At 45.0% G+C, this 11,596-nt stretch overlaps 1 protein-coding gene across 2 annotated transcripts in view; it reads left to right on the top strand.

Moving 5' to 3' along the window:
• Positions 1–678: 678 nt before the first annotated feature.
• LOC149445200 (tolloid-like protein 1) overlaps positions 679–11,596 on the top strand; it is a 204,234-nt gene continuing 193,316 nt past the window's right edge. For both annotated transcript variants that reach the window (XM_089654090.1, XM_089654091.1), the window contains exon 1: positions 679–1,721. In XM_089654090.1, the coding sequence (XP_089510216.1) occupies positions 1,568–1,721 (154 nt within the window). In that variant the 5' untranslated portion in view covers positions 679–1,567. The remainder of the gene's footprint in view (positions 1,722–11,596) is intronic.

Below are 11,596 nucleotides of genomic sequence, written 5' to 3'. Positions count from 1 at the left end.
TTTGTTAATTTGGATGCACATGACACCAGACGGCTTTGTCCAATCAGTTCATGCCATTTCTCTTGGCGGTTTGGACTAGCGGCCAGAAATATCGAATCCATCTGATTTGATAATATATCGAATATATAACAATTTTACAAGAAAAACTGTAACATTTTTCAAATCCATCCAGACCAACAAACATACTAAATGAATGCCGATGATAGGAAACGAATTCTGAAAACGAATCGGGTCAACATAATGAATATGGTAAAGCGAAATTCACCAATGAACGAATGCATCTGAAAAAAACAAACTTTTTCGGTGTGCACGTGCCTAATTAGCGGCGGTGGTGGGAGTCACAATTCCGCATCTTTGCCCTGGGTGCTGGATGAACCTGTCCCTGTACTAAGTACCCCCTACAATCCTTGACTATGAAGGCAAGACATGAAGGTGTTGTTTCACCCAATATCCATGCCCTGGGGTCATGCAGGACAGAGAATAGAACCTGGCTCCTGATTCATAAGGACAGCAGAGCAGTTTTTCCAAACCTTGGTGTCAAATGTGACACCCTAACGGGATTAGAGAGATGTCTGTGAGGGAGCCCCCCTCCCATCAGATGGGGAGGAGAGGAGGAGGGGCGGGAGGCTGAGCTCTGTAAATCTCACCTTACTTTGCTACGACTTTCAAATGTAATTACTACACCGGGATTATCAATAGAGCGATCAGGCAGTGCTCTCCTGTGCCGCTTCCCTGAGCGGCTCCCTGTCCGGACCCCACAAGGCTCCAAGTTGGTCCTCCTGTCCCCAGCTCTGCGCACCATCCTCTCTCCTCAACGGGGACACACGTTCTGATTGAAGGATCGCCCCAGATTGTGGACTAGTCTCCAGGAATAGTTACATTTTATTTACATAGTTGACTTCTTTTTCTTGGCCTGGACTCCCTTGATCAATGAATGGATCTTTTATGAAGTGTGAAGGCTGAGCTGTGGGCACAAGGAGTGAAGTTGATGTGTGTGCAGCTCGGGAGGAGAAGCCCTCGTCTAGGTGTGTACATCGAGGTGTGAGTGTGCTGGTGTCCGATCGATCACTGATTGTAGGAAGGAGATCGCAGGATGCTCTGTGCATGGGACCAGTCTTGTTTGATTCCCCCGGTGTGAATGGGCCCCCTTAGTGCACAAGTGTAGTGCGATCCCTGCTCTTGGTTTATTTTTCTTTTTATTATTATTTCCCCCACCCCGATCCTAGCCTCTCAGATGTGCTGTCTGTCGGATCAGGTCCTCCAGGCAGCCGGGCTGTGTAGTGGCAGAAAGTGGAAGTGGATGATTGAACCGGAGAGCCCTGTCTACAGGCGGCACTCATAGGGCGATCGATCCATTGGTATGATCTCAAGTGATAAGCATCGCTCCGATCACTAGACAGCGGCCGATCCGACCAGGAAACTCTCCCCACACACCCCATTCTGTCCATGCATGCTGATCGCCGATCCAATCTGATGAGACAAGGACAAGGTTTTTGATTGGGGGGGTCGCCATTACCTAGCCGGCGATCGGTCACCTCCTGTCACAGATCTGCAGCAAAGTCGTGCGATGAAAATGCTCTCCTGGCTCCTTTTCCTGCTGACTGGCTGGACTTTCTGTGAAAAGTTATCTCTGTGCCATGGCCTTGAATTCAATGACGATCTGCTCTACTACGACGAGGAAAAAGCCGATTCCTTCGAGTACAACGATCCCTGCAAAGCACGTAAGTCACTTTTTATTTTTCTTGTAATTCACTATACCAGGGTGATGATGGTGGAGGATCTGCCTTGGCTCTAATACCGCTTTGTATCAACTGGACTTACTGCATTAAAGGGCTCACGTGTGCCTGGCACTGGGGAACTGACTGGGGGGTACTGGAGGGGACTGTCATCCATCGCCTGGGATGGCAAGGCAGGGCAAGCGGATGCTCCTGTCATTGCTTCATGGTGATGATGGAAAAACATTGTTTGGCTGTCAATGATCCACAATGAAAACAAACATCAAGCAGCTGTCATTAGTCTGGTCATACTTTGTAGCTGGATGCTGGGATGTGCCCGATTGCTGCAGGGGCCCATCATTGATCAGAAACATCACAAAGGATCTGATGCCCCCCCCCCAGGAAAAAAATTATATATATGTGTATATATATATATATATATATTCCACTCATTGCATCAGCTGTAAAAAGCCCCCCCCCCCAAAAAAAAACATAAAAAATATATGTTCACTTATTGCATCTACTCCATAAAGAGCCCCCAACTCCCCCCCCATAAAAGAATATATATTATTAGTCCCACTTATTGCCTCTGCTGTATAAATAGCATATATATATATATATATGTCCCACCTACTGCATCTGCACCCCCCCCCCCGCATAAAAAGTATATTGATATTTATATTAGTCCCACATTTTGCATCTGCTGTATAAAGAGCCCCCCCACCAAGAAGAATATATATATATATTCCCACTGATGCATCTGCTGTAAGAGCCTCACCAAGAAAATATATATATATATATATATATATATAATCCCACTGATTGCATCTGCTGTATAAAGAGCCCCCTTCCCCCATACACAGGTATGTAGACACCAGGCTCTCCTCCAGGCATACACGTTTATATTGCTGTGACATCAAAGTCCTGGCGCTCTCCATGCCTGCTCCCGATTATTGGCAGCCTATAAGAAGTGTCAGGAAGGATGGGGGGCTCGTGGCTTTGTATGTCATGGGGTAGGAGGTGGACAGGGATTCCCAGCTTTTATGTTGCCTTCCTTTGATCCTGTGCCATGTCATAGCGCCCTGCTACCTGTATTGTGTGTTACCGGTAGAAGTCCTCTTTGTTTATGAACATGTCACATCCTATCTCGGTCTTCACGTGTCAGGATGGAGAGGGTGGAGGAAGGAGAGAGTTGGGTGTAACTTTTTAAACAGGAGGAGGAGGTGCTGTCTCCTTCCTCTCCGAGCTTTATTACCCCCTCACGCATATCTAAGAGGCTGCAATTGTCCTGATGTCTCCCCTCACAGCCCGCGGCCTGGCCGGCTCCATTCTACTCCCTGTCTGGGCAGCATGTACCGCCCTCACATCTCTCTGACTGACCGGGTGCACACGGTGCTGGGGGCTCCACAGCCACCCAGAATACCACAGCTCTTCACTATATCACTGTCACTCAGTATACTATAGTTCTTCACTAAGCAATAGTCGCCCAGTACAGTATAGTTACCCAGTATGTTATTTATTACAGGTACTTATATAGCACTGTCAGTATACACAGTGCTTTACATATATATACTGTACATTCACATCAGTCCCTACCCCTCAAGGTGCCTAACTCCCATTCATACACATACTAGGGCCAATTTACCTACCAGCATGTCTTGGAGTGTAGGAGGAAACCCACACAGGCACAGAGAGAACATGCATACTCCATGCAGGTAATGTTGTGTTTGGGGATTCAAACCAACAACCCTAGTGGTGCCAGGCAGAACTGCTAACCACTTAGCCACTGTGCTGCCCGTAGTCATTCACTGTACACTAGTCACCCAATATGCTACAGTCACCCACTATAGAATACTCACCCAGATTGAGACACTCATCCAATTTATCATACTCAGTCACCCAGTATAACATAGCTATTCACTATGCAATATATAGTCACCAAGTATATCACAATCATTCAGTATAGTACAGTCATCCAGTCAGCCAGTATATTATAGTATAATACAGTCAGCCAGTTACTTAGTATATCACATTCAATTACCCAGTATAGCACAGTCATTCAGTCATCCAGTATACTACACTCATTCAGTCACCCATTATACTACAGTCATCCAGTATACCACATTAACTCAGTCATCCATAATACTACAGTCATCCAGTCACCCGTTATACTACCATAACCCAGTATACTACTCACCCAGTATACCACAGTCATCCAGTCACCCATTATACTACAGTCATACAGTATACCACAGTAATTCATTCATCCGTAATACTATAGTCATCCAGTCACCCATTGTACTGCCGTCACCCAGTATACTACACTCATTCAGTCACCCATTATACTACAGTCATCCAGTATACCACATTAACTCAGTCATCCATAATACTACAGTCACCCAGTCACCCGTTATACTACCATAACCTAGTATACTACTCACCCAGTATACCACAGTCATCCAGTCACCCATTATACTACCATCACCTAGTATACTACTCACCCAGTATACCACAGTCATCCAGTCACCCATTATACAACCATCACCCAGTATACTACTCCCCCAGTATACCACAGTCATTCAGTCACCCATTATACTACCATCACCCAGTATACTACTCACCCAGTATACCACAGTCATCCAGTCACCCATTATACAACCACCACCCAGTATACTACTCACCCAGTATACCACAGTCACCCAGTCACCCATAATACTACAGTCACCCAGTATGCTACATTCGTCCAGTTACCCATAATACTAGTCACTCAGTATGCTACATTCATCAAGTCACCCATAATACTACAGTCACCAATTATACTACTTTCATCAAGTCACCCATAATACTACAGTCATCCAGTCACCCGTTATACTACCATAACCCAGTATACTACTCACCCAGTATACCACAGTCATCTAGTCACCCATTATACTACCATCACCCAGTATACTACTCACCCAGTATACCACAGTCATCCAGTCACCCATTATACAACCATCACCCAGTATACTACTCACCCAGTATACCACAGTCATCCAGTCACCCATTATTCAACCATCACCCAGTATACTACTCCCCCAGTATACCACAGTCATCAAGTCACCCATAATACTACAGTCACCAATTATACTACAGTCATCCCGTCACCCGTTATACTACCGTCACCCAGTATACTACTCACCCAGTATACCACAGTCATCCAGTCACCCGTTATACTACCATTACCCAGTATACTACTCACCCAGTATACCACAGTCATCCAGTCACCCATTATACTACCATCACCCAGTATACCACAGTCATCCAGTCACCCATTATACAACCATCACTCAGTATACTGCTCACCCAGTATACCACAGTCATCCAGTCACCCATTATACAACCATCACCCAGTATACTACTCACCCAGTATACCACAGTCATCCAGTCACCCATAATACTACAGTCACCCAGTATGCTACATTCATCCAGTCACCCTTAATACTACAGTCACCCAGTATGCTACATTCATCAAGTCACCCATAATACTACAGTCACCAATTATACTACAGTCATCCATAATACTAGTCACTCAGTATACTACAGTCATTCAGTCACCCATAATACTACAGTCACCCAGTATACTAAACTCATCCAATCACCAGAAATATACTACAATAATCCAGTCACCAAATATAGTACAGTCACATATTATACTACAGTCATCCAGTCACCCAATATATTACAATCACTACATTCATCCTTTATACTACAGTCATACAGTCACCCAATATACTACAGCCATCCAGTATATCACAGTCACTCAGTATACTACAGTTATTCACTCACTCATACTACAGACACCCAGTATCCTCACACCCCCATTGCCACAAAAACCCAACACAAGATCTATATTCTAACCAATGTTAATTTTGTTGATTAAAATATTTTCGTTGTCAAAATTAACACTATTTTAGTCGCCTAAAATACAACTAAAACGCCATTTTATTCAAAAGACTATGACTAAAATTAAATTGAAATTTGATGTCAAAATGAACCCTGACGCTAACACCAGGCTGTGTTCTTGGAAATTATGTACATGGGGGGCTATTTAGAAGCACACACCCAGGATTCACACATTTCTCCAATTGACACTCATCAGAAAATGTGTGAATCCTGGGGGAAAGTGGTGTGAAATATTCATAAACAGAATCCAGGGTCATTTTGTGGAAATGCGGGGATTCTTATCAGCTTTTAGTCACATTCCTATCTTCATTTCTACTGACTAGATAAAAAGGAGCTGTGATTTGATAGAAATGAGCTCATAATAGGCACTTCCAGTCCATCTCCACCCTGGTTTTGGTAGTTTGGTCACCAGAAACCAGGAAACGATTGTAGTTGGAAGCTGACTGGAAATGAGAGAATTGCGGAATGTATGTTGACTATTTGTGTAAACTGGCTACAGCATACACTGATAGATTTCTTTTTTCACCTTGCGGTATGAACATGAGAAATCTCATACATGGCTCCATCCTTACAAATTGTGTGGACGGACAAACCCCCTGTAGCAGGCTATTGTATACTGAGAGTGGATAGTGCCAACTGTCAGAATACACAGACAATGTCTGCTGCTGATTGGCTGAAGGTGCTGTTCGGCCAACAATGTTCACCCCATGTCCTTCAACAAAAGTCAGTTGAGTAATCGGATGAAATGTCAACAGTGTATGGATAGCTTTAGGTCTCATTTACATGGGTGGCCGAGGACCAGTAAAAACACGGTTGAGCCGTGGTCATGCTAAGCCAGTGGCCATATTAATACACACTGCCACGGTTGCGGTGTGATGAAAATTATATCCCTCTTGTATTTGGCAGGTGGAACTGCTACCAATTGTGACCCATTCATGGAACCCGCGCAGCAACTGCTCTGCAACTGTGTGTAATGCACCCATTGTATACAGGCTATACCTAACTAATCATAAAATGTCCCCTCCTCCTCCTAACGTCTATGTTGACCAACCTGTATACAGTATGAACTTACCTATTTTCAACCGGCTGTGTCCCAGTCACATGATCTTCCCTGTGTCAGCCATCACCAACTGAAGGTGAGAAGAGAGAGCACTCTACAATGGTTGGTAATGCCTGGGAGCAGTGATGTCACCCTCGGGCTTCAATCCATTGTTGGCACTCCCATCACACTCCTGCAGCCGCTGCCGGCTGACACAAGGGTTCATATGACTGATCCGGAGCGGGCTGAAAACAGCTCAGTATATACATCTTTGTTACACAGTTTAGTCAGCATTGGTGTGAGGCCTCTTCCACATGGGGCGGGCTCCATGTAGAATCCATTGCTCAACGGGGGATCCGTCCGCTGATCCCCACTGATCAGGCAGATGGCTGGTCTTCATGCAGAGCAAACAGAGACACAGCCTGCTCTTCTCGGATGTAAACTGACCTGCCTGTTTACACTTGACTGCCATCTGATCTGATCCACTAGACCACATGAGTCAAACACAAGGCCCACGGGCCGTGTCCAGCCCACCAGGCCGTTTCAGTTGTGTCACCACCCTTGTCTCCGCCCCTACTCTTTGAAAAGAGGAAAGAACTCCCCTACTTTTTCATGGAGCCGCAGAGAGGCTTGTCTCTGCCCCCCTTCCCGTCTCAGCAGTTGACAGCAGACAGGAGGACAGAACTCCTCCTGTAGATCCTGCTCCTCTCTTTGCAGCTGCAGCAACTTCTCATCTTCTCCTCCCCTGGTTTCAGCATTCAGCTGACTCAAGCCCTCTTCTGGTCCTCCTCCAGACCCTGCACTTTCTGCTTCCCAGCTCTGCCCCCCAGTTACTCAGTTTTTTCCCAGCAGCAGCACAAGGTAAGGAAGGGGGGTGGGGGTGCTTTTAACATTTAGTCGTAAAGATACAAACGGCCCTTTGAGGGCAACTATAATGCTGATACGGCCCCTGATGAAACTGAGTTTGACACCCCTGCACTAGACGAAAATTGGATGTTGCCGGGTGTAAATAGACACGTGCCGATTTAGTCCTGCCATTCCACAGAGGAAAATGGAGGGTCCGGTCAGGTCCACCTGAAAAGCTAACAGGCTGACCCGACTGTTCCACTCATGCGCAAGAGATTTTAGTGGGGGATGGAGTTTTTTTGAGACTGAGGCCTGGAATTTTTCTTCAGCAGGCCAACATAACGCCCTTGAATCTCTTGGTTAACCGCTTCCCGTCTGCCCTGTAGCAGAAATACTGCTACAGGGTGGCACGGGTGCGCAAAATCACACATATATATACGTGATTTTACATTTCCAGGTAGGGGGCGCGCGCACACCTTACCCGCGCTGCCATTCGATATTCGCTGTAAATTACCGAGTCCCAGCCAGTAATTACTTGCCGACGCCCAGTGATTTCCGAAGATTTCAGACGTGGAGGAGGACTGTTTTGTTTACTAACAGTTCTCCTCCCTTTCAGCTCGGGCACACTGCTCTGGATGGCTGTGAACAGCACAGCCATCCAGAGCAGTGTGATTACAGTGAAGCACACTGACACAGCCCCCTAGTAAAACACTCCCTGCACACAGTTAACCCTTTGATCACCCCTCATGTTAACCCCTTCCTTCCCAGTGCCATTAGTACACTGTCAGTGCTTTTTTTTTTAGCACTGAACACTGTATTGGTGTTACTAGGGATGTCATTGACACCAAGTCAGTTCCCCCCAGTGTCAGAATGTCCATCGCAGTCCCGCTATAGGTCGCTGATCGCCGCCATTACAAGTAAAAATAAAAAAATGTAAAAATCCCAGTGTATATACTGCCATTTGTAAATGCTATAACATTCACATAAACCTATTGGGATTTTTTTTTAGCAAAGACATGTAGCAGAATACATTTTGGTGTAAATTTACGATGACATTCGATTTTTTAATTTTTTTTACTGGACATGTTTAATAGCAAAAAGTAAAAAATATTGTTTTTTTCTCAAAATTGTTGGTATTTTTTTTTATAGCACAAAAAATAAAAACCGAACAGGCAATCAAATACCACCGAAAGAAAGCTCAATTCGTGGGGGAAAAAAAGGATGTGAATTTAATTTGGGTGCAACGTTGCATGATTGCGCAGTTGTCAGTTAAAGTAACACAGTGTCGTAATGCAAAAAAAATGGCCTGGTCAGGAAGGGGGGTACATCCTCAGGAGGGCAAGTGGTTAATGTGGTGGATGGCTACACAATTCAATAAATATTCACATACAATTTCTCACCAGTGCTGGTATCTTTTTCTGAGTGCCAGTCTCCATGCCTCTTCATTGGCCTGTATGGGATGATGTCTAGGGTTGCCACCTCATTCCTTTAAACCTGAACACATATTAATTACACAAGTTCTGAGGCTAACTTAATGCAGATAAGGCACAAAGTGAGTTTAACTACCACTTTAATCAGCCCCAGAACCTGTGTAATTAATATTTGTTCGGTTTTAAAGGGATGAGGTGGCAGCGCTAATGATGTCACTACTGCACCTGCGTAGGAGCCAGTCATCCTGGTACTCAGAGACCGGCATGTCGCTGTAAGCTGAGCTGCGCATGTGCCGGAAAGACAGCGACCAAGCAGGTAGGACATTTGTATGTGTCTCCTGTAATAAAAGCCTGCCTGCTTGCTGTTTTTTTACAGTGAAACTGTAGTTCCCATACCATACAAAATATACAGACAACATGCAGAAAAGTCAGTAGTGAAAACCAGGACTGGGGCTCTCCTTGGGAAATGTAGACAGCGTGTACATACATTAACTGCTTCCTGACCACCCTATAGCAGAACTACTGCTACAGGGTGGCAGGGTTGTGCAAAATCACATATATATATATACGTGATTTTGTATTTCCGGGTAGGCAGCACGCGCGCCCTACCCATGCCACCTACAGCTGTCGATCACCGGATCCCAGCAGCGATTCCCTGCGGTCACCGAGGAACATTGATGGGGAGAGGTCTGTATGTAAACAATACAGATCTCTCGCTTGTCAGCTCCAGCACACTGCTTTGTATTGCTGTGCATAGCACAGCAATACAAAGCAGCATGCTTACACTGTGAAACACAGCACACAGTAAAACACACAGTTAACCCTTTGATCGCCCCAGATGTTAACCCCTTCCTGCACAGTACCATTAGTGCAGTGACAGTGCTTTTTATTAGCACTGATCATTGTATTAGTGTCACTGGGGATGTCAGTGACAGTTAGTCATTTCCCCCCAGTGTCAGAATGCCCACCGCAGTCCCCCAGTCCCGCTATAAGTCGCTGATCGCTGCCATTACTAGTATTAAAAAAAAAATTCCACTATATATACCGCCATTTGTAGACGCTATAACTTTCACGTAAACTATTTAATTTACATGTATTGGGATTTTTTAGCAAAGATGTAGCAGGATACATTTTGGCTTAAATTTATTTCAAAATTGTCGGTCTTTTTTGTTTATAGTGCAACAAATTTAAAATTCACAGGCAATCAAATACCACTGAAATAAAGCTCCATTTGTGGGAAAAAAAGGACATAAATTTCATTTGGGTGCAGCGTTGCATGACCACACAATTATCAGTTAAAGTAACGCAGCACCATATCGCAAAAAATGGCCTGGTCAGGAAGCGGGGTAAATCCTCAGGAGGGCAAGTGGTTAATATAACAAACTGTATATGGAGTATGACCATTCCGTGTTCATGTTTGTTTTCTTTGTATACATTCTACATGACTATTTGTGTGGTACTTTGGTGTAGAGTACAGACTCGTGCTTTGATCTAAGTAAAATGTGGTTTCAATGCTCCATTTTGCAGATGCCTCATATGAAACCTAATACAAGGCAGCTTTCTCTAATTTACATGGAAGAACCATTCTGAAAGTGAGACATTTAGCCCTAGGTCAGCTGGGAGGTCTAGTGTTGGGTTGCCACTTCAGGCATTTCTAAGTGGACACCTGCAAAAGATACATTTGTACACACATTTCCAGACTGCTAGAATGCCTGAACTCTTACGCAGCAAAGCATGGTGTGTCTGGAATTCTGGCTTTTTATGTAGTTTACATTTTATCCTAAAGTGATATTGAGCCCTGTGTTTTTTAAGTACTTTCTGCAGCTGATTTATGGAGCAGTTTTGGTCCGTTTTGCATACCAAAACTGCAGGAGATAATAGAAGTCAAAGGGAAAGCATAGGTAACCCACATCAAACCCATGGGTACACTGCACTGCTCTCATGGCGTGGCTAACTGTACCACATCAGTGGGAAAGCAGCCTTAAGTTGCCCATAGATGGATCGAAAATCTGGCAGGGACCAATCATATTTCGATCCATGTATGGGCAATGTAGTTGTTCATAAGTCGACCAACTGATCGACTTTTGTGCAACCACTCTGTCGGAAAATCAGTGCTGCAAGCTATAGACTGCATCGCTGATCTGTGTATTCTGATGGTGGGGGAGTCTCCCTACGGTCAGAACACAATGACATAGCAAGGAGGGTTCCCCCCATCCACATCGAATGTGTAGATGGGGGAATTAGGTTAGTTTTTTTGTTGTTCAGCCCGCTGGTTGAATGAAATAAACTGACCCATCTGTGGTACATTTTACTGAGCCTGCAGCTTCTTTAGCTATTTAATTATTGCCTATATACAAGTTGAAGAGGTGCCACGACAGCTGCCCCAGGTTTTCTTTTTTCAGGGTAACTCCTTTCTCATACAGTGTCCTGTGCAGCCACGCTTCAGACTGTACTAGTGTCAGGGACACCAGTGGCTGCCATGATCGCGTGCGGATCTGCGTATGCACGGTGTGCCCGGCCGCACTAGCGTGCGAGCATTGGGACCAGGGCACCCACGATTGCAGTGGTGCTCGCTCAAGCGTGACACCAATCAGGGCGCAGGGCGCCCTATTTAAAACAAG

The sequence above is a fragment of the Staurois parvus genome, unplaced genomic scaffold (assembly GCF_062004578.1).
Source record: "Staurois parvus isolate SC_StPar_1 unplaced genomic scaffold, SC_StPar_1.0 ptg000743l, whole genome shotgun sequence".
Classification (NCBI taxonomy): Eukaryota; Metazoa; Chordata; class Amphibia; order Anura; family Ranidae; genus Staurois; species Staurois parvus.
The sequence above is the reverse complement of the archived record's forward strand: the minus strand, read 5'-3'. Positions and strand labels throughout refer to the sequence as shown.